This window comes from Apteryx mantelli, chromosome 17 (genome assembly GCF_036417845.1).
Source record: "Apteryx mantelli isolate bAptMan1 chromosome 17, bAptMan1.hap1, whole genome shotgun sequence".
Taxonomy (NCBI): domain Eukaryota; kingdom Metazoa; phylum Chordata; class Aves; order Apterygiformes; family Apterygidae; genus Apteryx; species Apteryx mantelli.
Genome location: NC_089994.1, coordinates 15,542,395 through 15,567,047, shown reverse-complemented (window position 1 = coordinate 15,567,047; position 24,653 = coordinate 15,542,395). Strand labels below are relative to the sequence as shown.

At 56.6% G+C, this 24,653-nt stretch overlaps 1 protein-coding gene across 12 annotated transcripts in view; it reads right to left on the bottom strand.

The window, feature by feature from the left end:
* Positions 1 to 24,653, bottom strand: part of NCOR2 (nuclear receptor corepressor 2) — a 287,903-nt gene that overhangs the window by 25,056 nt on the left and 238,194 nt on the right. For 10 of the 12 annotated variants that reach the window (XM_067307243.1, XM_067307251.1, XM_067307252.1 and 7 more), the window contains 11 exons: positions 20,267 to 20,387; positions 18,759 to 18,999; positions 13,474 to 13,629; positions 12,746 to 12,885; positions 12,561 to 12,666; positions 11,028 to 11,132; positions 9,925 to 10,028; positions 7,060 to 7,210; positions 1,373 to 1,525; positions 829 to 915; positions 75 to 352 (listed from right to left, as the gene is read on the bottom strand). In XM_067307243.1, the coding sequence (XP_067163344.1) occupies positions 75 to 352; positions 829 to 915; positions 1,373 to 1,525; positions 7,060 to 7,210; positions 9,925 to 10,028; positions 11,028 to 11,132; positions 12,561 to 12,666; positions 12,746 to 12,885; positions 13,474 to 13,629; positions 18,759 to 18,999; positions 20,267 to 20,387 (1,642 nt within the window). The remainder of the gene's footprint in view (positions 1 to 74; positions 353 to 828; positions 916 to 1,372; positions 1,526 to 7,059; positions 7,211 to 9,924; positions 10,029 to 11,027; positions 11,133 to 12,560; positions 12,667 to 12,745; positions 12,886 to 13,473; positions 13,630 to 18,758; positions 19,000 to 20,266; positions 20,388 to 24,653) is intronic. The other 2 variants (XM_067307249.1, XM_067307250.1) reach the window with 2 other exon arrangements.

Here is a 24,653-nt window from a genome sequence, read left to right as displayed (position 1 = left end):
CAAGGACAACAGCTTGAGTAGGACCGATCACACCAGTGGTGCTATGTGCCATATGCTGTTTGCCCCATACTCACCTGTGTAATAGAGCCTTCCTTCAGAGGCCTGGTCAGAGAGATGTCCGGCGTCCGCCTCAGCTCCTCCCTGGGAATCTCATGGATTGATCTTCCTGCTTCTTTCACCGTGGCAACCAGGCCTTCATGGGCTGGTTTCATTTTCAGGGGAGTAAGGCCTTCGTGAGACCTGACCTTGTAGGCATCAGACAAGTCCCTTGGTGGAGTGTTTTCCCTCTTGAGCTGTTTGGCTTCTCTTCTGAGGTAGTCCTCATGGGCCTCCACATAGGACCGAGGTATTCCTGCAACCCCCCAAGAAGATGATGCAGTGGGGTGATTCCCCAGCCAGGCACTGGGCTCACAGCCCCCAGGGGATGCTGAGGCCAAGGGAATCTCTAGCTAATGCACAGAGCTCGGGGACCAGGACCCAACTGAGCACACACAGCAGCTACATCACTAATGCAACAGGACTTCCTCACTTCTACTGCCAGTTTCTGTTTTTTCACTAGTCTAAATCTGCCTTCATGTGAGTAGCTGGGAATTTTACCCCTGACTTCAGTGAGAGCTGAGTTAGGCAGAAGCTGAGCAAGACTTGAAATCTCTCTCTGACCACACAACCGAGGCTGCAGAGATCTGCAGTTGGACCACAACATGTCCATGTTTGATTCCTCCTGCTCTAACCTGACAAATGAGGGGCCACATGCGTGAGAACATGAGTGGCGTAGCTCTTTTCACACATTACCTCTGGCTGTGGTCTTGTTCTGCTTGCTGGCATTACCTTGTGTTATTGAGCCCCGGATGTGATGCTGTTCCTTTAGGTTATGAGGACTATGTCGGTCTGGAGGGATCGCTCGACCCATTAGACCTAGAACAGATCCAAGAGGAAACGCTGGGCTGTGACACAGAAGTCCATTTACAATGAACACACAATAACAGTGTTACCAGAGGATCTTGGGACAATGAAAAAAAAACATTAACAAATTCTAAATGACTTAATTTCTCTTTTTTAAATGTCTTTCCTTTTTTGTAATCCTGAAACTGGAATACTAGGTCAGAAACCAAAGGCAAATGGGCCAGTGTGTATCCCTTGTTTTCCCATGCTGCTCACATGCTGTCCTGTTAGGATGTGCCGTGGGACGTGCCTAATCACTGCTAGAGTAGTTAACTAACACTAGCTAACAGTAGTTGGGTGGCACCCTATGGCACATCCTAATGATAAGAATATAGACATAGGAAGATGCATAAAGTAGACCAGAGATAAGATGGGGTTTCTGCCTGTCACTATTCATATAGCACTGGTGAAAGGTTTCACGCAGACCCACCTTCAATGCTGGCAGATAATGGATCACGGGCTGATAAGCCTCTGCTAATCCTCCCCTCCATCATATCGTAGGTCCGCTTGGTTCCCGTGGTCTCATGCGAAGCTCCTGAGCTCCTGCTATCTTCTTTGGGACACTGAGAAGCAGCAACACCACCTGGGAAAGGGAACACAGAGAAGCAACATCAGAAGCATGGAAAGTCGGGACTTGCTGAAGGAGGGCGTTTACTCCTGTTTGCATATTTTGCTGAAAGATCAGATCCTATCTGAGCAACAGCCACTGCTTGGCATTGCAAGTAGCATCGCACAAGATTGGCTTCCAAGAAATTCATCTGATGTCTTCTCTCCTCCCCGCCTGCCTCAAATTCCAAGTCCTGTTCCTCCTACTTGGGTAGGAGCATCCACCCTGCCCAACTCCCTTCCTCCCCCTTGCTGGCCAGATGTAGGCAGCGAGACATCACGGAGCAAGCTCAGCTCTGGTGTAAGTAGCTGCAATTCCCACTGAACTTGGCCCTGTGATTCTGGGGATTTTTTTTTGTTTGTTTTGATTTCTGCTAGACACCTACTGCTTGGGATGTTGTCCAGTCTTAACATTTGCTGAGACACTCCCTCGGTGAGAAAAACAGGCAAAAGAGGGGGGTGAAGCAAAGCAGAGAAAATAAATTCCTTTGGAACAGCAATGAGTGTGCATGTCTGGGACAGGCAGTGAAAAGTCCCACGCATCAAAACAGGACTGACGGAGCAAGTACCAGACTCACTGCAGGCCACGGACCACGGCCTCTTCCAAACCTGAAACAGATTTTTAGGCAAACCCAAGGCGGACAAGTTCTCCTGAGTTACAGCCCCCACCTCTCTGCCAGTGCAGCCCTTCCTGTGCCAGGCTGCGCCACGCTCTCCCTCAGCGATGGGCTGCCCGGCACAGCCTGCTCTGCGGCCTGAAAAGCCGTGCCTTGCCGTTGGGTCCGCCGTGCCAAATCCATCCCGCCCCTGCAGTCCAATTTCCTCCATCGTGTGCTGCAAGCTGTGAATTTACCAGGCACTTTCTGATCCAGCTGAACGCCCCATGTTTATGTAACGAGCTCCAAGCTATGATGTTGGCTTGGAGAGATAAATGCTTCTGCCCATTATCCCTGGCCTGGTCTCGCCTGCCAAGAAATGCCAGTGCCCTGATACTCTTCTTTCAGGGGCAGAGAATGTGGGTTATACAATTAGAGAAAATGGAGAAGTTAAAAACACTATTTCCATCGTGGAGAATTGGGAACAAAAGTTCTCTTCTGCAAAACCAGTAATTAATAAAATGGAATTATTACAACCTCACACCCACTACCAGTTTCCACAATCAGCATCCACTCAGTCCAAAAAGGGTTTGGGGTATGTTCTGGGAAACAGGAGGTGGATCTGTCCCCGAGCCTCCGCCTCAGACTCGTTCAGTGGGAGCAATCTGCGGGCGATGTTCCGGAAGCAGCCAAGCACCCCGAGGCACAGGAAGGGGGTGATGTTCCTGCACCCTCTTGTCACGGCACATCTGCTGCGAGCAGCCCTTCTGCAGAAGGGAACACGGTCCCGGGCCCCCTTTGTGTCGCGGGGAAGCAGGAGGAGGGCGCACGGGAGGAGAGAGACTAAACAGAAAGAAAATCGCTCCACAAACATGTCCCTTGCCTTGCACAAGCCATTAGCAATCATAGGCGGAATGAGAATAACCAATCTAGCACAATTCAGCTCACACATGCTACAGGATCTCATCTCATTACAGCCCTTTTATTTTAAGCACCCTCATGACACTAAAGAATTTGCAATTTTTTTTCTGCCTGCCAAAATTCATAATCACCAACAATTTCAGTCTTTTAATTTTATTTATTTATTTATTCTTTTAACTCTTTCACTTCTGGATTTGAAGCCTTCCCAGCACTGCGCTGGGCAAAGGGGGTGGCCAGCAGAGCTGGCTAGTCTGCAGAAGCAGCTGAGCTTACTCTGGGATGCGATAAATGCTAGCAAGCGTGTGAAAGGCTGCCATGGAGAGGAAGGAATTAATTCTTCATCCACATCTGCAGGGGGTAGGACAAGAAGCAATGGGCCCAGGATGTAACAGGGGGGACTGGGCTGGGTGTCGGGGAAAGCTCTCCTTTAGCAGAGGCAAAGCCCTGGAGCGAGTGCCCAGGAGGGTGCGACATCTCCGTCCCTCGCCGCCAGGATCCCACCAATGATTCGGGATCTCAAGGATGGGATGCTCTTAGCCCTCCAGGCCCACACCTCACACCAGGGGAAGCTGGTGGAGAAAACAGAGCACGATACCCCGCAGAAGAACCAGATCACATCTCGTAGCTTCCCTCCACGCAGATGCAGACAGGGGCCAGCCCCAGGGTCAGTGGAGCCGCTCTCCTGGGGCTACGGCAGCCGTCCCAGTGGCGCGTGCAGTGGGATGGGGAGACAGTCACCTCCGGCGGCGCTGCGAACGTGCTCGTCATTTCAAGGACAAGCCGGACCCAAGGCAAGGACACGCGTGGTGGGAAGCAGGCTGAGAGGCGCCAGGCAGCGCCCAGCCTGTCTCCCGCGCCAGGGACGGATGGCTCTCTGCGGAAGACTGCCTGGGTTGGGGTGCCACAGCGCTCCAAGGGCCGCGGCCGCCCGTGGGACAGGATCCGCAGCGGGAGGCACGGTGATGTGCAGTGGGAAAGACTTTGGTCTTCAGGTTTCCTTTCATCACCCCGAGGGGGATCGCAGCTCAGCGCCCGGCTCCAGGCCTGGGCAGCCAGCGCCACGCCAGCCCTCGCCTGCCTGGGAGCCTTCCCCGTCTCTCCCCCTGGTGGCACCGCTTTTGAGATCAGTCTCGCTCGCCTCTAAGCCCGGGCATAGGAGATTAAAATAGCTCGTTGCACAAACAAGTCTCGAAACTCTTCCTGCGTTCTCCCCGGGACGAATCCTGCCAACTGTCCCGAAGGGCATGCCGACATAAGCCTCCTGGAGTGACGCTTCTTATCGGGGGGAGAGTTGACAGCAAACGCGGGCCGGCAGGGGACGAGCCGGCTTCCAGGCGGTGGGCAAGAGGCACAGCCGCAGCGGGCCTCAACCCTGGCCCCGAAGGTCCCTGCGGCACCGAGGCACATGCAGGGAGGTGGCTTCAGCCTCAGCTTGCGTGCTGTCCCCCACCAGCAGAATTAACCCCTCTGCTTCTGGCCCTGGGTGCAATAACCCACCTGCGACATCCAGCCACAAACTGAAGGTGATGTGAGCACATTCGGGGAGACAGCCTGAGGTCTGCACCACTGAAGGCCTGACCTATCCTTTTGTTGGGCAAGGTGAACACCTGGAAACCAGACGCCAGCCCCACAGCAATGTCGGGCTGGGCAAGCTCTGGATGGCACAAAGCTGTGGGGCGAACGCAGAGTGCCCAGTGCCCATGGCCAAGGCACTGGGGAGGGACTTCAAGGGCTTCCCCTTTTTGTCTTTCTCCTTGTGGGTTAACAAGGAAGAATGCCACGGCTCCGGGGAGGCCACAGGCATGCAGCACGGCTGCCGATCTAAGAGATACCTGCTGAGGTAGGTGGATGCAACTGAGATTAGGATCTGGTCCTTAGTCATCTCTAAGTTCAACTCAGAACAGACGTGACACATCTCTGCTGGACGGCTCTTCACGTGCGTGCCAAAGCACGTTCTGGTATCTGACCACTTGCACACCAAGGCCCTGGGGCCGAGAGTTCCAAGAAGACAGGGGCTGTGAGGAGGTGATCTCCGTAACTCAGCTCTTCCTCGTCCCCGCTCTAGGCGAAGAGGAGCCGTGCTCCCCACCAAAGGCAGCTGCAGCCTGGAGATGCCTGACCCGGCACACAGTGAAAGGAGAGCACGGAGAAGTCATTTCTAGCTTCGCTGGAGATGAACATCTGCTTATCTCTAATGGAAGCCACCAGGGCTTGCAGACAGACTTTTATGGCCAGTGCTGCTGTCTGAGGAGCAGGCGCAGAGGAGGCAGCAACAGCTGGTGCCTGCATGCTGATACTGAGAACGCGGCGAGGCAGCCTCGGCGGGGACCGAGGAAGCGTCTCACCGTACAGCAGGGGCGCGAGCTGCAACACAGCTTTCGGGTCTTTCCACGGCCGTCTTGAGAAGAGCCCAGACGTCAGGCTTGCTTGCAGCCATTTGCCTCGTGTTTGCTTTGGTAGTTTTATCCTCGCGCTGTTCTCTGCCCAGACAGTGGGGTCAGCCTGGCTAATAAGCGATGCCAGCCGTGTAGAGGGCAGTCTGCACTGCACGCAGACGGGCCGCTGGGCAGGTCCTTTGGGGTCCTCAGCACCTCTGGGCGACAGGCCAAATGCATCTCACGGGCTCCTTGCTGGACGAGGGAACGGCCTTGCCCCCTCCAATAGCTACAGATACTGCAGCAAGACTCCTGTGATAACGCAGACCACAAGCGAGGCACCCCGACTCCATCGTGCCGGGGTCTGGAGGAGCCAGCGCTGACTCGTTACCAATTCTCAGTGCAGGTCAATCCACGTCGCACTGCGCCAGCGCTGTCCCTTCTGAGGCCTGGGACAAGTCCCCCACAGCGGGAGGCACAGGACCCCCAGCCATAACCCTGCAAGCAGACGGCTCCGCGAGCGGGATCGCCTCCATCTCCTCCAGCCCGGACGTGCTGCTCACCTCTGTCGGCTGATGAAGAGGAGGGGAAAGCGCGTGATGCTGCCTGCTTCCTCCTGGCTCTGCTCAGCCCTGTGCCAGTCGAGGCTGTCTGTCGCACTGGTCACAGGGAAAGGACACACCGAGCACCCCACGCCGCTCTGGTTATGCCAGGATCCTGAGGTCCTGCGGAACAGGCAGCTACGAGCTCCCTTGTGCCACAGGGAAACTGAGGCACAGTGCTGCTGTGCCCCAAGAGGATTCCCGCAGCGCAACGGGGACCGGCTGCACGGCGCCCAAGGCGGAGCTGCTACACGCAGAAAGTCTGATCTCCAAAGAAACCTGTATGCCAAACTCGCTTGCCTCCATCTCATGGGCACCACCTTGAGCCCGACCATGGGGGTCCTCTCGCACCCCTCCGGATGCTCTCCTGCTCACGGGCGTGCCAGGGGCGAAGGCGACACCTCTTCACCTGCTCCTCTACCCTCGCCAGCTCCACAGCCCCAAAACCAACCGAGCGGGGCCATGGACAGGACCCAGGGACCTGCCCCCCTGCGGCTCCGGGAAGACGGCGCGGCACCGAGGGCTGCAACTGCATCCAGCCCCGGCTGCGGCGGGCCCTGCCGTCACCCCACGGCCGGGCCGAGCCACCAGGCAGCCGGGGCCGCGGCAGGAGGCACGGCGGCCGTGAGGGATGCGCAGACCGGTTACCCAGCGCGTCCAGAAACACACGTGCCCTTTCCGATGCAGCAGGCCAAACACGTCGGCACCGGCCCTCCGCGGGGCTCCAGCGCAGGGGCCCGATACGGGGAGAGACCTGCGCACGGCTGCTTCCCTCGGCATCCCCCACCCGTGCTCCTGCCCGTCCGCGAGCCAGTGTCGAGGCGAGATCAGCGGCACGGGACAGCGGGAAATCCAGCGCGGGCAAGAGGGACGTGGGGGTGAGAAGGGAGAGAAACGAAGCCGGAAGCCACCGCGCGTTGCCCTTCACCAGCCTTTCCTCAAAAAGCTCCCGAATCCCAACCAGTGCCGCGCGTACCCCCGGTGCCAGCCCTAAAAAGGCAGGGGATGCAGACTTACCGTCGTAGGAGAGCACATGGCCTTTCTTCCCTTCGTAAATGACATGTCCTTTGGGCATGGCATCCTCTCTCGCTTTCTCTGCTCTGCTGGGGCTGTCTTCTCCGATTATCCTGGTAATGGTTCCTTTGTACAGCACTTCTGCTGGGGTGCCCTTGGAAAGCCACCAAGATCCATATTTAACAGTGTCACAAGCAATTAAGCAAGCAAGCGCTCGCGCACACAGGAACACTCTGTTCCAAAAGGGAGGCCGGGCGGCGGGGAGAGCGCGCCCGGCCTCCGCTTCCTGCCGGGGCCAGCAGCGAGAAATTTGCAGCTTAATTATTGATGAGGACAATAACGACGAGCGGTAAAAAGGTACGTGATTTGTGCAAGGTTGCTGGGAAGAGGCGGGGGGGGGGGGTGAGGACAGCGCGGAGACGGCAGGCACCGCGCTCGAGGGGGGCGAGGAGCCCGGCCAGCCCGGCTCGGCTGTCCGCGGGCGCCAGCGCCACGGTCATGCTCACCCTGCGCCTTGGGGAGCCCAAAGCAGCAACTCTCTCCCCCTCTTCCTCCCTGCACTTTTCAGAATAAACTACCCGGCTTGCTTCCACCTCCCAGGTCCGTGGGGACAGGCCTGGCATCTGCCCCCCCTAGCTCGCCCTCAAAACAACCAGAGCTGCGCGTCCTTGAAGACCTCGCTGATGGCCAGCCCCCACTGTGGCCTGCTCAAGGCCGCTGGTGCAGACCTGGCTCGGACTCCATCGGGGGCGGCAGGCGACCGGGCCGGTCCCCCACTCCGTCACAGGGAACGTACAGGGAGGAAGCTGCCAAAACGAAGCTCTCGACTGACACCCGCCTGCCCCGTGAGTTTAACCCCGCTGGCCCTGGGGACGGGTTTCATGGGGAGCCTTGGGGCTGCGGGCAGAAGCGGGGACAGAGCTGAGGAGCAGCCGGCCCCTCTGTCCTACCGCTGTCCGAGCGCAGGCAGGGCGCGGAGCTGTCGGAGCAATCTGTCCCGAGGCACGCGCAGCCCCGAGAGGCGCTTGCTGGTTACTGACGGGTTGCTGTGCTGAGCCTGGGCGCCCCACGGGCCCCTGCCCTCGGGCAGCCCCAGGGCTCACCCGAGCGGGAGAGGGCAGATTCGGAGCAGGCACGTTCTCGTCCCCCGTGCAGAGGCCACTGCTGACACCAGGGATACCAAGCATGAGCCAGGGCTGCCCACGGCAGCACCAGCTTCGCTGGCGTTTCAAGGTCACGCCAATGCTTGGGGACGGACTGTTTCCTCGCCCCAACTTGGAGACGTCTCTGCTCTGTGTCCATCAGCGCGCCAGCCGTCCCCCAGACCCTGCTGCAGCCTCGGGGACGTGCCAGCGCGCGGCTTCGATGCTCCCACTGTTCGCACTCGCAGTACACCCAGTCCTGGCTTTGCCAGCCGGCTTTGCCAGCCCCAGGTAAGTCGCCTTCCTTCCGCGGACGTGCTCAGAGGGGATTTGAAAGCAAGTGATGACAGATGGCTTCAGAGCAGAGAGCATATATTCAAGATCTGCCTTCTGCGAACTGGATGACTAATCCGAGATCAAATATCAGCTGTGGTACCGGGAGCTGCTGCGGGAACGGGGGCTCCTCCCGAGCGGGAGGAGAGGGAGGCAGGCGGCCGGGCCAGCCGGCGCCGGGCAGCCGCAGGTAATGCCCTCTCTGGGAGCAACGGGGCACCTGGGCTACGGCTGGTACCTCGTTCCCAAGCCAAAGGAATTCTAGATGGATTAATTAGTTGGGTGTAAACCGGGGTCTAAACAAACCCTGCTCATCTTCCGAACTTCACACTCTCCCATCGCTTGCCATAACTGCTGGGGGGGCACACGAGGGGATGGAGCACGCACTCGCTCTGTTGGGTTATTTACAGTCCTCAAGCCTCCGCTCCTGGCAGCTGTTGGATGCAGGGCGCCAGGCAAGACGAGCCTTTGCTCTGACCCAGGACTTCGATTCAGGTCCCCAAGGCCAAGGGAACATGCTCACCCTCCTTGTGGGAGGCAGGCAAAAATCTGAGTGCGAGTGGCTTTAAATATCTGAATGATGGCCAGATAAAATCCCCACAGGACACAGACTTTCCTTTTTTTTTTAATGCTCTCTACTCTGTTACCAGATGAGCAATAACTCACACCGCAAAAACTATCGCCCGCTTGCCAGCTGCTCTTCCGAAGATGGATGGTGGAGATTAAAGCCAAAGTATCTTCCTGCTCAAGAGAGCCTTTGGGCAGGACCTACAGCACAGCGCGCTCAGCACTGGCAGGAGACCTCGTTACCTTACATGCACCTTGCAGCCTCCCCATTTCCTCTGCGTGGACCAGGCCCTCCACCCATCTCCTCTTCGCTTCGCTTTCCTGCGCTGGCAGGATTATTTTCTCAAGGCCATTTAAAGCTGCTTTTGCCTGTGTTCCCAACAGCTACTTAAAGCAAAGGGGGTGTCAGACGTGCTGGAACTCTCCGCAGCGCTTCCTGCTGAGCCCTGCTCTTCTGCCGGCTCGGCTAACGGGACGGGGCTGGCCGTCGGGACAAGGCTCGTGCCAAACGGAGCTGGGGCTGTTTGCAAAGGCTCCAGTTGCAGCCCGGAACAAATCCACCTCCCCGCCGAGGTCTCCCGCTCTGCCCTGGTTGTGCAGCCCTGGTGCCCCGCGCCTGCTCTCAGGCACGTGCCCAGAGCCCTTTGCCGAGCTCTCCGGGGGGTGCTCACGGCTCGGCGGGAAGGGAACGCCGCACGGTGCCGCGCTGCTCAGCCCCCGCGGCACGCACGCAGCGCGCCCCGCAAACCCGGCTCCCACACCCAGCGTCACAAGCTGCAGCGCCCAAAACCCACCCAGCAAATCTGGCCAGAGCCAAGGGACCTACATGCGTGATGGACCCTCGGTACGTGATGGGCGACTCCGGAGGGGGCCTGGACGTGGGCGTTCCCTTGGTGATGCTCCCTCCCGAGGCAGGGCCGAGGGAAGTACCTGTAAGACACAAAGCCAGCGAGTTGGTGGCCGGATTTGTCACGCAGCACAAAACCCTGCGGGGTTGCGAGTGCCCGTGGCTAAGCCGGAAGGATTCAACCCAACCTCTAGCAAGCCGAGGTGCAAGCAGGGGAAGCCCTCCACGAGATTTCAGGTTAAATCCAATGTCTTGCATGGCCCTTCCCACCACGTCCCCCAAGGGACCCAGTCTTGTTGGGCCTGGAGCAAGAAGGCGGAAATAACGTTCTGCGGTTATTTTGAGGCCACCATCTCCCTGCTGCCTTTATGAACGGGCTGGGCAGATTTATAGGCCCAGGAGAAAGGACAGCCTGTGTCAGCCTCTCCTGATATGATCAAGAGCAGATCTCCAAAGAGATGCAGCTCGGGGTGGTTTGAGTTCACTCGCGTGTTATCTGCCCTGGGTCGGTGCCAATCCACCGCACTTCCTGCATCTGACTGCATTCGTCGGGGGTTTTCACAAACCAGAATTTGCACTTGAAAGCGAGACTTGTGCACTTGTTTTCTTCTTCTTAGCTATGGGGAAAGAAAAATGGGAGGGCTAGATTTAAATGAAATGTGGTCCCTGCCCAGCTGCAGCAGTAACAGTGAAGAGCCTGAAAATCCATTAACGGCATTTAAACAGGTCTTGCTTTGCTGTCTTGAGCAACAGATTGTGAGGTGCCCCTTAAACAGAAAAACAGAAAATTCTCGCCAGCATCGACGCCCGAGGCCTTGATTCTGGGAGATGGCTAGAAACGTCTTGGCATCCATCTGCGATATTTTACAGACCTATCCAGCCACCCCCTCTGGGAATCCGGCCATCAGGAGAGCAGAGGGAAAGAGGCACCTTCAGCTGGGCAGAAACCCAGAAATCAAATTAGAAATTACCAGGCAGGCACAGGCGGCAGCGGCACTCGCCACGCTTGGCAGCGCCCGCATCCCTCCCCTCCCGCCTTGGGGTGCCCTCTCCCGCGCCCCGCTGGCTGGCTCCGCACTCACCCCGCAGGATGGAGCCCTCCTGGGCTGGCTGCATAACCAGACTTTCCGGCTGGTTGGCCTGACTTCTAGGAGAAAGCTGCTCCTGCTTTACTCCAGGAAAAGGCACTGGAAAACATTAACCACCTATCAGTTGCGGCGTGCGGGCCACAGCCCACCAGCTCTCAGCCTTAGCTGCTCTCCTTGCTTTTTGCAGCCGCTGCTCCGGGCTTCAATCCCACCCAGCCGGAGGTTGGCACCTCCCCGGCCCCCTCGCGTTCTCCGCTGCGGTCGGGCAGCGCTGGGACGACCTCAGCTACTCTTGCTGCCGTTACGGTCGGCAGAACGCGCAAACGCAGGTGGTAAAGGCAGGCAGCTCCTGGCTCGCGCCTCGGCAAGGGCACCGCTGGCGAGCCAGCCGAGCGGGCGTTTCTGACACCCCCTTCGGCACTGGGGGGGGGCTGGTGTTGGAAAGGGCCAAGGACCACAGCGCTGTCTGTAACCGGACCTGCGCACGCTGGGAAACAGGCCCTTGGATCTCCGCACACTACCAGCGCTGCGTGGGGCCTCCCCTACAGGCATCGCATCCCAGCCCCACGCGCAGGCGGGACCAGCGCCGGGCTCCGCTGCCTCGCCACGTCGGCCCTGGAGAGCCCAGGAGAAGGGAGAGCACGCCGTCGTGCAGAGCCACGCTGCTGGCCAAGAGCCTCTTCCACCGCCGCCGCAAACGGGCAGGGAAGCAGGAGACACACACTGATCCCTTCTCGCATGGGTCCCACAACAGGGTTGGGGCCCGGATTTCTCCCCGCAGCCTCGGTCCCTTGCCCAACTCCTCGTGCTGTTAAGAAATGCTTCCAAATCTGCAGACTAAACACTTTCTTTGTTCACTTCAGGCCATTTACTCTTTATCCTACCAGCCTGGGAGAACGGCAATATATTTCCTTCCTTCAATCGCAGCCTTAGCTGGAGGGTATTTATAGCCTGGGATGTGCTCCTGACAGAGTTGCCGCTTCCCTACGCTGCACGAATTTAGCTCCCTCCGTCTCTACTCTCCCGACTGACTAATCCTTTCATGCTCTTATCAAGCCCGGTTCCTTCTGCACTGCCTTGGCTTTTACCGTGCTCCTCCTTTCCCCCGAGCAAGACGCGCTGGGCCACGGCAGCTCCTTCGGGCTGCGACGGGCAGCTCCCCGTCACGCGGGCCGGCTGCGGGGGGACGCCGGGTGCCCCCAGCCTGTCTCTGTGCGTTTCCTCGCCCCAGGCTCAGCTGTGCTTCGGCTTTCGGGCACCTCCGAACCACATCACGCAGTCCATCAGCCAACCCCTGCAAGGGCTCTGCTGCCCAGGCTGGATTTGGGCAGGGGAGAAGCTCTCTCTCACCGAGATACCCCCAGCTCCTGGGACCAGCACAGTCCCGCAAGGCTCCCTTGCCTCCTGCCACACTGGGGTTGTTTTGAAGCCATCGCGGATGGGCAGGCCAGCCAAAGAGGAACCCACAAACGCCCTCCCCACGGCTCTGGAAGCATGCAAGAACTCATTTGCCTCCCAGTTTCTTACCCAGTTTCTTGGGATCCATGGTCAGCGGCAGGCCCATGGTGATGGAGCCAACAGGAACCTTTGCGTGCTCGGAGCTGTACGGGGTATGGAGCTGAATGGGCATGCCCTGGGACAAAAGAGGAGAGGTCAGGATGTGGCTCCCAGCCCCCGTGAGGTGCCTCTGCGGCTCGGCCCTGCCCTCTTACCTGGGAAATGGACCCAACGGGTCTCTCCAGCACAGAGGGATGCTTGGTGGAGGAGATGAGGGGAGGAGGGTTCGAGATGCTCGTCAGTCTTTGTAGCCCTGACCGAGAACTCTCATGCAAGTTTAGCGGGATGGGGTGTCCTGCGTGGGAAACACGGCGTTAGCAAGGCCAAGGAAAGACAGAGCAGCAGCATGTACAACAGGAGCAAAAAAGGGCAAGTGAGTGAGCAAGCAGGGGATGAACACGGGAAACCGGCTGGCTGTGACCCTGGATTGGGACCCGAGCTGCATCATCGCTTTGCAGATTGGACTAGCTTAAACTACTGCCTCTTCCCTTCTGCAGCGAGAGGATGTTCTGCACCCAACTTCTGTGCCCTCCAGCTGGGGAGGGACAGCAGGGTGGGGGCAAACCTGGGCAGCTTTGCACCGAGGTGTCCCTTCTGTGACGAAGCATGTTCCCCGACTAGACCTGGGAGACCCAGGTGGCCCTCCTCGGACCTTGCAGGCCCCACCTCAGCACTGCCAGCGAGGCAGGCTGCTCCACGCAAGGCAAAAACAGAGGGGTTAGCGGGTTTCTGTTGAAGCTTCTTCTCTTACCCAAGAAGAGAAGGGCTGCACTGATTTCAGGGAGTGAGCTGTGATGCTGGCTGCAATCGCAGCATCTGTCCTCAGCCTCAGGCCACGACAGACAGAGCACGCACGCCACGCCGAGGGATGGCTTTCACTTGCCTGGAGGGTTATACTGAAACAAGTGGGGCTCCGCCTGGGGAGAGGTTTTTATCACATCCCGAGGGTAGGACAGGACAGGAGGCCAGCACGAGGCAGCCGTCTGCTCTGCGCATAGCTTCTGAGCCTCTGCGATGGATGAGAAATGCACTGGCTTTTCTGCAAGGGAAACAGAAAGGGAACAGTTTGCTGAGCGGCACCCAAGGTGCCCCATGGATGCGTGGTCTCCGCAGACACGAGGAGAGCTGATGTAAGAGACAGCGCTGGAGTGGGACCGAGCTGCCAGAGTGCAAAGTGGTTTGTGTTCAGAGCAATCCAGGCACAAGAGGGGTGCAGGATTCCCCAACCAAAAAAAAAAAAGCTTTAATTTTGCTGCCTTGGTTTGCATCCATTTTACTCAGATGCCTAAAAGGCAGCAGGGAGGAAAGCTGTCTGTGTTAGCGACTCTCCCCATCACCTCCTCAGAAGCTCGCTGCCAGCTGGGACCTCCGTGGAGGTCCCCACCAGCCCAGGAGAGCCGGCGTTCAACGTTCCTGCGTGTCTCAGCGAGCAGCGAAGCGGTACCGAAATCCAACAGCAGTCACGGGGATTAGTGCAGCACCCAGCTCGCGGGCCGAGGGCATGGCAAAGCGCTCTCTGCACACCCAGGGAAACACCGCCTCTGCCCCAAAAGCCCCCGCTCTGCATCAGCGACTGCGACAAGGCAGGAAAAGGGGGCGATTAACAGCGAACTTGCCAAACCCCTCACTGAGATTAAAGCAAACATTTCTCTGCCTTTTTAGCCTATCGCCTCTCAAGTCTAGCTTGAAAACAGGCTGGAGATAAACAAGCCTGGAGGTGAATCAACCTTCCTCTTGGCTCCTCTTGCTCACACTCTTCCTCGGCAGTGCCTTCTTCCCCGGCACAGTCGCTGCGGCTCCGCACAACAGTTGGGAGCCAGGTGCAGTGTCGTGAACCCGTGCGTTGCCGGCACCCCGGCATCCCTCCGGCACCCATCTCCAGCGTGCAGGGAGATGAGGCTGCCTCCGACTCGCTAGCGGCCACGCAGTCTGTGCTGAGAACCCAGGCCAGAGGGGCGAAGAAGCAAGCGTGGCTCAGCCCTGCCTTCGCTGCACGGCTCAGTCGGGTGCTATCATACCGCACAGGGTATCAGGGAAGCCCCGGGCGCACGGTCCCCCTCCCTGCTGCGGGGGACGCCGGGGAGCAGGGAAATGGAGTCAACAGCTCATTTCCTCATCACATTGCAACGCAAGAGCTGAATCGCTCTTAAAGGACGGCTATTGATTATAAACAATTTGCAGTCTGCTGGAAGAGACCAGAAATAAAGGCGTCAGCTTGTTGGACAACCAGGGAATAAGGCTCCGTGCTTGAAGTGACCAGATGTTCGCCGAACACCTGGGACAACTGTGTTTTATGACACAGTCAAAGGCAAATGAAGATCAAGACGAGCTCGCGGGCACGAAGACGGGATGCCTCCGCGGGGAGTGGGGTTGCTTTTTGTTCCAGTGCAAGGCATCTGGGCCTGAGGCAGGAAAGCTTCCTGAAATTATGTGGCTCAGGTTATACTGGATGCCACGCTGGGTTCACCCTGCCTATAAAAAAGCTGATCCAAGGCCGAAAAGTGCCTAGTGCTTGGGGAGTCCTGCTTGGGATGTTTAAAGAGCAGCTCCCTCCTCATCCTGAGCACCAAAACCTAGCTGTGCTCCGCACGCTGCTCTATGGGAAAGAGGCACTTTACCTGCACCGGCTCCGCCACGGGTGCAACCTCACAGACAAATGCTCTGCTAAGCAGACAGATGAGACAGCCTTTTTTTGAATGGATTACAGGCAGGTTTGGGAGGATTTGCTTTTAATCGATAAACACTTAATTTTGCACTGCCCTTTTCCCCCAGACCCACCTGTGTAATGTCTGGACTGACCAGAAATTAGAAGCTGGGCAGTAAACAACAGCAATCACAAATGAACCCAGCCTTTAACCATCAATTTTTGATAAAAATAGATGCCTGAATCCTGCTAAGCTTAATAATAGGGCAAGTAGATTATCAGAGGCCCAATTTAATGAGGCTTTACTGCATTATCATTATTAATGCTCAGTGTACTCAGAAGCTGGGAGATTATTCTTGTCCTCTTCAGCGAGACAAGAAATCCATTACCAGAGCGCAGAGGTGCCCCGGCACACACACGCATCTGTAGCCCGGTGGGGCCGAACTGGAGGTGCAGCAGCTTCTGTCCCCACTAAGATCCCACGCCGAATCTCAGCGAGGATCCCTTTGTCCTCCCGGTACGGGGGCATCCGAGCGCATCCTCCAAGGCCAACGGAGACAGGCCTGGCACATCTTCCCTGGGACGCTGGGATGGAGGCGCTCCCTGATTTTCCCCCAAGCGCTGCTCCCTGGGGGCTGTATTCCAGCCCCACAGCATGTGGGGGCAAAAGGCACTGGGATGTCCTGCCCTGAAGATGCTCTTGGAAGCCAAGGCACTGTGAGCCAAGCCTACGTGCACCCTGGATGGCTCTTGGAAAGACGCGTCCTCCTCCCCTCCCCACGGGAGCCGTTCCCTCCCATGTGCTCCTCTGGAGTCTATGAAATGTGGCCAGTTCCTAATTGCCCCCGCATTAGAGGGTGGCTATAACTCATCCAGCTTTTGATAAAATAGCACTTACACGGGGAAGAGAGAGTTCCTATTACCGTTTATCAAGCCCCTGGAATCGGAGCGAAGGAGTCAGAGTTTATACGATCCGTCATCCAAATTAATGCTCTTGGCTTCCCATCTCCTACAAGGGCCAAATGAAACACAACTAAATCAGCACAAAACATACCGCTGGCTTTCAAACCACTGAGCGATAACCAAAGATATGCCCGACGGCGATTCAGCAAGGGGGAAAAGGGATCCGTCCGGCTGACGGCGAGATCCGCGCAGGGCTGGCTGCCTCTGCCCAGCCCTGCGCCACAATTAGCACGCGCGCGGTGGAAGGCAGGGGAGGGCAGCGCGGCGTCCAGGAAGGTAGAGCTCTGCTGGCCGCCCTCCAAGCCGATACGGATCCAGCCAGAGGCCTGTGAGGCAGCCAACGCCTTGGCCAGGATGTGTGCAAGACTTTGCTTTGAAGCAGATCCAGAACGGTGTGAAGGATGTTGATCTCTGGAGCGGTTGCAGGAGTTCAAGCTCTCTTATCGGGCAGGGCCTCACTGATCCGGGGAAGGAAAGGGATACCTGCTTTGGCGAACCTCGCCCCTTGCTAGGAGAAGGCACGGGCTGCCTCTGGGGCGGAGGGGCTGCTCTGGTCAAGGCTCTGCAGGCAGCGTAGGCTCCCTCGTTTAACACAACGCTGGGGAGATGTGGTGCGGCAGCACGATGCCTAAAGTCTGGATGGACGCTGCACTTGTCGCTTCACCGGGACGTCAGACTCTGCTCAGAAGACAGGGAGGGAAGGGACGCTTCTTTGTGCACAGATTTGCCAGGACTGTCTGGTTATCTCCCCTCCAACTCCACGATCCACAGCTGTGATCTCCTCTGCCAGGAGGCAGGGACAGCCCTGAGCTGCTGAGTGAGTCCATACCCATACCAAATTCAGGTGCACAGGATGTGGAGATCACACAGCTGGAGCCCATGGCCTGCTGAGATGTTTGCTCCACTGCTAATACTCCATGCCAACCTACTTAACCCCTCTGCCACCACATCCGTGTGGCACCACATCTGTCTGTGCACCTTGCAGGAGTCCTGGGAAGCATAATTAGTTTCAGTACATGGAAGACTCAAAGCATTACAGAAGTGTGACAGGAGAGGTGGCCCAGAGAATGAAGTGCTTCATATTACTAGTGCTTTGGGGAGAACAAAGCCATACAAAATCCGCTTGGATATTAGACTCTCGCATTTAACAATAATACCAACAGGTCACAGAATGGAGAGGTTAAGCTCCAACCTCCAAAACCCTGCATTATACCGAATACAAGCAAATCTGCCTGATTTCAAGCAGCCCTCCTTTCCCGTGGCCAGATGCCAGCGATGAGGAGCTCCAGGTTCAAGCACTGGCTGTGCCACACAACTCGCCAGGAAGCTGAGCTGTGCAAGACTGGCAGATCTGCATAGGATTATAGCGCAGGAAGAGATCAAACCTGATTATCCGCCGCTGGAGGGTGAGTGCTGGAAGGTAACTGCTCTGCCTGGGTCGCACGGCAGGAAAAGATCAGCTGGAGACTTTACTTCACGGGTGGCAACACTGTGACTTGTGGGAAGCTCCTTTTTCTTCGAGGTGAGCAGTTACCCAAAAGGACATCACTGCTTGGAGAATACTTTGGCCTGGACACGGCATAGCAGACCGCTAAGATCCTGGATACTGAAGCGTGAACTAGTGCATCAATTTTCCAGCAGTGACCACAATCCAAGTGCATTCTCCTTCATCTTCCATCTCTCTGAATAAGCTGGTAAAGTTTTCCAGCTGCATCCAAACTCCTCCTATCCTGGTGCAGAATCCCGTAGCGGAGACGTCACACCCACAAAGCCTGACTTCCCTGCTCTTTCGATTGCCACTGGTGACAGTGTCTCATCTTCACACTCAACAGCTCATGTCTCTAGAAGTGACCAGGCCCCCAGCCTGCTCAAGGACTGTCTGAAGTGCAGACAGGCTATGAAGGGAAGGGACATAGACTTTGAACTGGACCAAACTCTGACACTCAGAGTAAAAATACATTTAGAGGATGGCCTCATTGCGACTCCCCAATTCTCCTTAACCTTGATCCCCAGGTGCTCAAGCTAATAACACTTCAGATGCTCTATGGTGGGAAACTCTGAATTGCTCATTAGGCAGCCAAACCACATCAGAGCTATTCCGGGGAGAAAGCACTGGGAATCTTTACAGGAACCTTTGGACTCCAAGTCACAGTATTAGCATTGATTTTAAATGAAATAATGGTCCCTGCTGAGCATTAAAAGCATTCTTTATAAAAAGCCAGCAAGGTAGAAAAGAGCCATTGTACCCAGAGCCCTGGCATCCCTCCAGGTCCCTTTGCTCTCAAGTGAATGGAAGAGACGCTAATAAAGGCAATCTTCACCTCCTCAGCGTTCGACACTAGCCCGGTGTTTGCTGTGGGCTCAATGAGACATGATGTACTGTCTACTGAACATGGGAAATTAGCCATGCCTCCCTGGTCCTGCTTCAAGATGCTATTAAAGAGCTTTCAAGGGCTGAAGCAAACTTCCACTTAAGAGAAGGAAAGCTGCTGGTTGCAAACAGCTGCATGCACCGTGCACTTCTGCGTGGGTAAATATACACCGAGACGCACACCCCCTACCTTCCTTGTCACCGACAGCTGGGCTCCTGCTCTTTCCCCTGGGACTGCTGCTGGGCTGCTGCTGCTCCTTCTCAGGCTGTTGCTGCTGCTGGGACTGCGAGAGCTTGCCTGGGGGCATGTCCTCGCGGGCAGACTCGTGGGCTTTAGTGATCTGCTGCTGGTAGAGGGCCAAGGCATGGGGAGGCACCTGAGACTTCACACTTCCGCTCTGCAATATCCCCTCTGAGAAACCTTCAGAAATCTGCAGAATAAGAGGGAGAATTGGTGACGCTTGCCATGTGCTGTGTGATTCTGTGATTCAGTACTGTTAATATCCATAACAGTCTTCAAGGAGATATCAAGGTGTTCTTCTGAGACATATCTGCCCCACACTATCACCACAAGTCTTACCACCCCAAACAGGGCTCTGAAGCTCCCCAACCACAGGAGGTTAAAACAAACAAACAAAACACATGTTTTTTCTGCTCCCACAAGAGTATCAGATCTGTTCTGGTGACACTATGAGAGCCTCAGACTTGCCTTGTTTAAAATCTCGGATCTCTAGTTAAGTGTTTGCAGATTTTGCAAGAAGTTACATTACAGCGGACAGATCTTAAGCCGTGACATGGAAAACAGAGTGCATCAGGAACAGATCCTGCCTGAATACTCCAAACACAGCACATGAAATCAGAGACTTCTTCCCTCCCCATCCTGCAAATGCTCCTCCTCTGGTGTTGAATCTGACCCTGAAAATAGTGGGGTACTTTCCATCACCTCCCAAGCTACAGCACCAGGAGGAATGATCAGCCTGGGAGAACACGTTCTTTCAGTACATGGCTACTGGATAGCCAAAAAGGGGGACGACAGAGTTTTGCAGTGAGGAAGAACATAAATGCCTCCTACGTGTTACTATTGCTTTCAGTGAACCCACTGTAACTCCTAGGTCCTCAGTCAATTGTGACTTATTATTTGTGTTGCGGTCTAGGAGCTTTAAACCTGGACCAAGCCGCACTGAGCTAAGCACTGCCTGAACAAAGAGTTATTCTGCACTTAGGCAGAGCCAAGATCACAATGTAGGTCCTTTGAGGGCATGAGATCAAGAGAAGCACTGGGCTGGGAAGGTGCCCACTCTGTTTTTAAAGTGATGGGAGGTAGCAGCCATGTGGCAATGACAAGGTTTTTCTGTCCAGAACTCTCACTACTTTCTGATAAAAGAGTCCAAAAGACATCCAGACATTGCTGACAGAGTCTTTCCAGCAGCTGGGAACATGCTGTGCACAGAAAGCACCTTGCTTGTTCTTGGGTACCCACCAGCTCTCTCATGACTCAGGCACACCACTCTCCGTACAGGAGACAGTCACACACAGACGCAGCATGGAGACCCATTCAGCTGCAGATTCTCTGGGGTGAACACATCCTCTAACTCTCACACACGCCGCTCAGGGAGACCCAGCCCAATGCAAGAGTGTGCGCAGGGCACCCATAACCACGATGGTCTCAGGCCAAGCCCTCTTTTGTCAGGTACTTACGATGGGAGGAATGGCAGCAGCACGCTGCTTTAGCTGTTTCAGGTCGAGGGGTTTCTGCGGTGAGGAGTTCAGCCTGGCATCACTGGTGGTGTTGAGTAGGCTGGGCCTGGGGGACAGCAGCCTAAACACAAAACAAACGTTAACCCGGGAAATGTCATGGACAAGCTCCATCTGATCACTCCCCCACGCCGCCCTGCACTCCTCTGCTTTATGCTGCTGAGCCTAGAGGATATCATCTTCATCAAAGAAGAGCATACTGGACCACTACTCACTGCTCAGACCTTGGGCTCTGGGGCATGCTGCAGCCACTTGGGCTTCTAGCTCTGCAAATTGCTATCCCAATCCCAACCAAGCCTGTTCAGATGGCAACCACCATACCACAGATTTCAGAGTCCAACATGAGGCTGCTTGCCCAACTGAAGGTTGCTCAGCAGTAAATCCTACTGCACTGCAAACCTACAGCCCCTTTGGAGGTGTCTTGCACCGTGACTTTGGCAGGTTAGAGACTAGGAGTCCTGGGTCGTCCTAGTCTGCGAAGGCAAGCACACCAGGGAATCGCTCCTCACTGCCCTGGCAAAGCACTGCTCCCTCCTATGCAACAGGAACCAACAGTGCTGAACTAGCTGCAGAGCACTGCAAGAGCCAGGGTGACTTCACCACGGAGTGACGAGGCCGAGGGGAGGCGGAGAGTGCGACGGGATTCAATTCCTGCTTTCCAGAGAAGACAACCCCAGTGGGACTCTGTGCTCAAGTAACACAATACGTCTGGCTCAACAGGATTTTGATTCCTCTTTTTCTTATCGCTTACGCTAAGCACTTCTAGTGAAGCTGCTGCTGTTGTCCAGAATAAACCTGAGGGAGAACTGGAGACTGGAATGGGAAGGGGGAGTGTAGAGCAGGGTGCCCAGTTCAGATTTCATGTGAGCATCATGCCACCCTCCGGAGATCACGCCTGGTGCACACCCAGCACTCAAAATCAGCCTCATGCTCCTGGTCAAGGACTGTCTTCTATCAAGGTGCTAAAGCCTGGGAAAACGACCACATGCATGCAGCCGGGGTGCTCAGATCATATGAAAGACGAGAGGCTGGATTTTGATGGGATTTGATGTTCAGCCTGGCTCTTACAACCCTCTGTCCTCTCCGCTTACTCTTCCCCTTGGCTGTTTGAGCTGCTCGGTAGAGCTTGAGAACATGGCTGTGCTGAGTCCCCGTGCAGATAGCGAGAGGCACAGCTAATGCAGGAGCGAATGCTGCAAACAATAAGCAGCTTTCCACGAGCACACGTCTCCCAGAGCTCCCCTGTCTCACACATGCCTTGGCTGGGGCCACCAGCCCAGACCCATCCCATGTGCCCGAGAGCACTCATCCTCCTGCTGACAGCCACCAGGCTACCAAACCCCTACCTCTCCTCATGGGATGGAGGCTCCTCGCCACCACCGAGCACGGAGGCCTTCCTACAACGGCCCCGGGTGCAACCAGCAGGAAAAAAGGGGATTTAGGGCATCCACAGGGATCTCTGCCCCCCGGGGCCGCACTGCATGGCCCCGCTGTTTCAGTGGCTGGGGGTGACTCGCTGCTCCAGGGCGTTATCGGAGCTGAGGGGTTTTTCCCCTCCCAACCAGTCCAGCACATGGCAAGGCAGGTGGGCACTGCCAGCACCTTACAGGAAGGGGACAGGGACGGAGGCAATGGCCTTACGTCAAACTGTAGGTGTTTCTGGCTCCTGGACCTATGTTGAGACCCCAAGGGTGGTGTCTCTGCAGGAGATTCTTGCTTTCTCTCTCTCCCCACTTCAATTTGTTGAAGCCAGTTCATGTTTTTTTAAGGTTTACAGCTTGATTTGTTTATTTTAGCTGTTATTTCACTGCTCTCTTCAGCCTATAAATTTCAAGGTCATTCCATGCTCACCCTTGGATGAATAAACAAGCGTGGCTGGGCCATGTGAGGGGAATAAATACATCACTGCCTTGGGACTGCCCCAGTGCTCGCTCCGCATGCTGCCCCGGATCAGCACGGGAACGGGACGGACACCCAGCTCCGCATCGGCCCTGGAGACCGTACCGGGGAGCGTCCCGCGTCCCAGGGCAGACCCGGCAAGGGGCAGCTAAGCCGAGCTGTCCTCCGACTTCTGCCGGCCGGGGCTGCCAGGTGGAGCGACGCCTTGCCGTGGAGGAACAGGGCCCCTGGGGAACAGGACAGGGCATAACGCCCCAAAGGCTGCTGAGACGCGTGGCCCGGGGACGAGGTCTCCAAGACCTTCAAGCCGCGCTGAGCTGGGGCACTGCTGCAACGGGGCTCTTGAACCGAGGAAACCCAGTGTTCGCAGAGCGCTCTGCACCCAAACCCTGACAACTGGGGCTTTTTGAAGACAGCCCCGGGTCCCCCCACTCCCTAGGCACTTCGGTCTCTGATTTTGCTCAATAGCAGCCAATCTTTTAAAACGAAGGCTAAGTTTTTTCTGTGCAAACCTGACCTCCAGCTGCAGGGGAGCCAGCGGAGGCTGCCAGCACCACACCTGCTCGGCTCCCAGCGGCTGGGAAGAGCTCGCTGTCCTGCCAGCTCGCATTAGACACAAGTGCTGCCAGGAGGGGAATGTGTCAACTCCCCCGTCCGAGACGGGTCCCAGTGCTCAGCAGTGGGGAGCCCGAGCTGGGTGTGCTGGCCTGGCTCCATGTCACTTCAAGGGCTGCTGATGGTGCGGGACAGACTCCCATCACAGACGCTTTGGAGGCAGCGCGAGTGGAAACAGCACGGGGCCAGATTTCAACAGCCATGGTTGTGCTCAGCAGTGCTCGCCTCCTCGGCAGCAGTTTTGCTGGACACGTAGCTAAATAGTCTGATTTTCCAGAGGCCAGCGAGCTTTATCAGCAAGCAGGCCCCCGGCCAGCCCCTCGGCCAGCGCACAGCAGAGGAGCTGCTCCAGCTGGAGCTGCTCACCCTGACCGAGAGCCTGGCCCCCTGCACTCATGCTGATTTAGGAGATGAATTTTAGGCACCCAGTACTTAAGATCTGAATTGCTCTCTTTGAACCTAACTCATCAACAGAAGGAGAGAAAGGAGCCTGCCCTGCTGCGTGCAGAAGGGGGGCTGACAGACTGGCTTAACTCAGGTTTGTTAAAGCACTCTGCGATCCTGACATTTAGAAAGCCAGAGTCAACATCAAATTCACCAATATGTAAGTTGCATAATTTATTATGCCCCTTCTCCCCAAATCTTGCGCTGGACACGGCGCTGTTTGCTGGATGCTCTGCTCTGAAAGCCACTGGCCTTACCTGCATGCAGTCAGCGGGACACGGGACAAATGACCCTCGGCAACTGCTGCACCCGCTTTTAACTTGGGGTCTCCTGAACCCAACAGCCAGAGCCCCTAAAGCTGGGTGATGGAATTAGAAGGGAAAAGAAGAGGATTCGAGCAGCAAGGCCCTACGCACGGGGTCAACACATGCACACAAGGTGAACCTCAACTGTAGGGACATGTCCCTTCCTGGCACGAAGCTTTGGGGATGACCAGGACACCACATTCTCCAAAGCTCTTCAACCTCCAGTGCTGAGACGAGGGATGGGTGTAATTGCCAGACAACCCAGCACACTAACACATGACTCATCCAAGGCCGTCCAAATTTCTCTTCAATTCCTTGCAAGCGTGGCGGGTGTGCAAAGAGGACGGGGCTCGGGGAGGCAATCAGGAGGGCTCCCCCGAGCCGGGCCTGAGGCAGAACCGCAGTGCCAGCCCAGTGCAGTCCTTGCGCCTCCGGCTGACCCAGTGCCCTGGGAGCGCGGCGCAGAGTGGATCTGCACACTGCTTATGGGAAGGCATCTCCTTGCCTCTCCGCCTTGCAAATTTGTGATGGGTAGATGTGCATGGCCTCACACATTCGCTCCCATCTGGCGTGACCTCCCACTGAACTGCAGTACTGGCAGTGCTAGCAGCAGCCCTCTTAAAGCACAGGCTCTATATGCAACCAAAGACAATTAGCTGCCTTTTTCAGCTTTGACGAGTTAAGGCTGCAACTCCTCGTCTCGGCCCGGTCTTTGCTAGCACAAACCGCAGAAGGATCCAGGAACGCCAGCCGCAGTAGCTGCTGCTACATCTCACGCCTCCAGCCTGCTCTGCACCCCTGCCACCTCCCCGCAGAGGCACCCAGCAACCCTCCGTCCCCTCCGAGGGGAAAGCAGGATGCTGCAGACAGCTTGAGGCTTTCACAAGCGCAGCGAGAGCACCCACACCCCATTGGCGCAGGGTGGGCGAGCATCACCCCCGCATCCACACACCCAGCGCCGTCCCAGACAGGGCGGATAACGCGGCATCTCGGCAGCGCAGGCTGCATGCTCAGCGCCTCTTCTGAGCATTCGCAAGTCACCCTGCAGCAGCTGAGCAGCGAGCAGA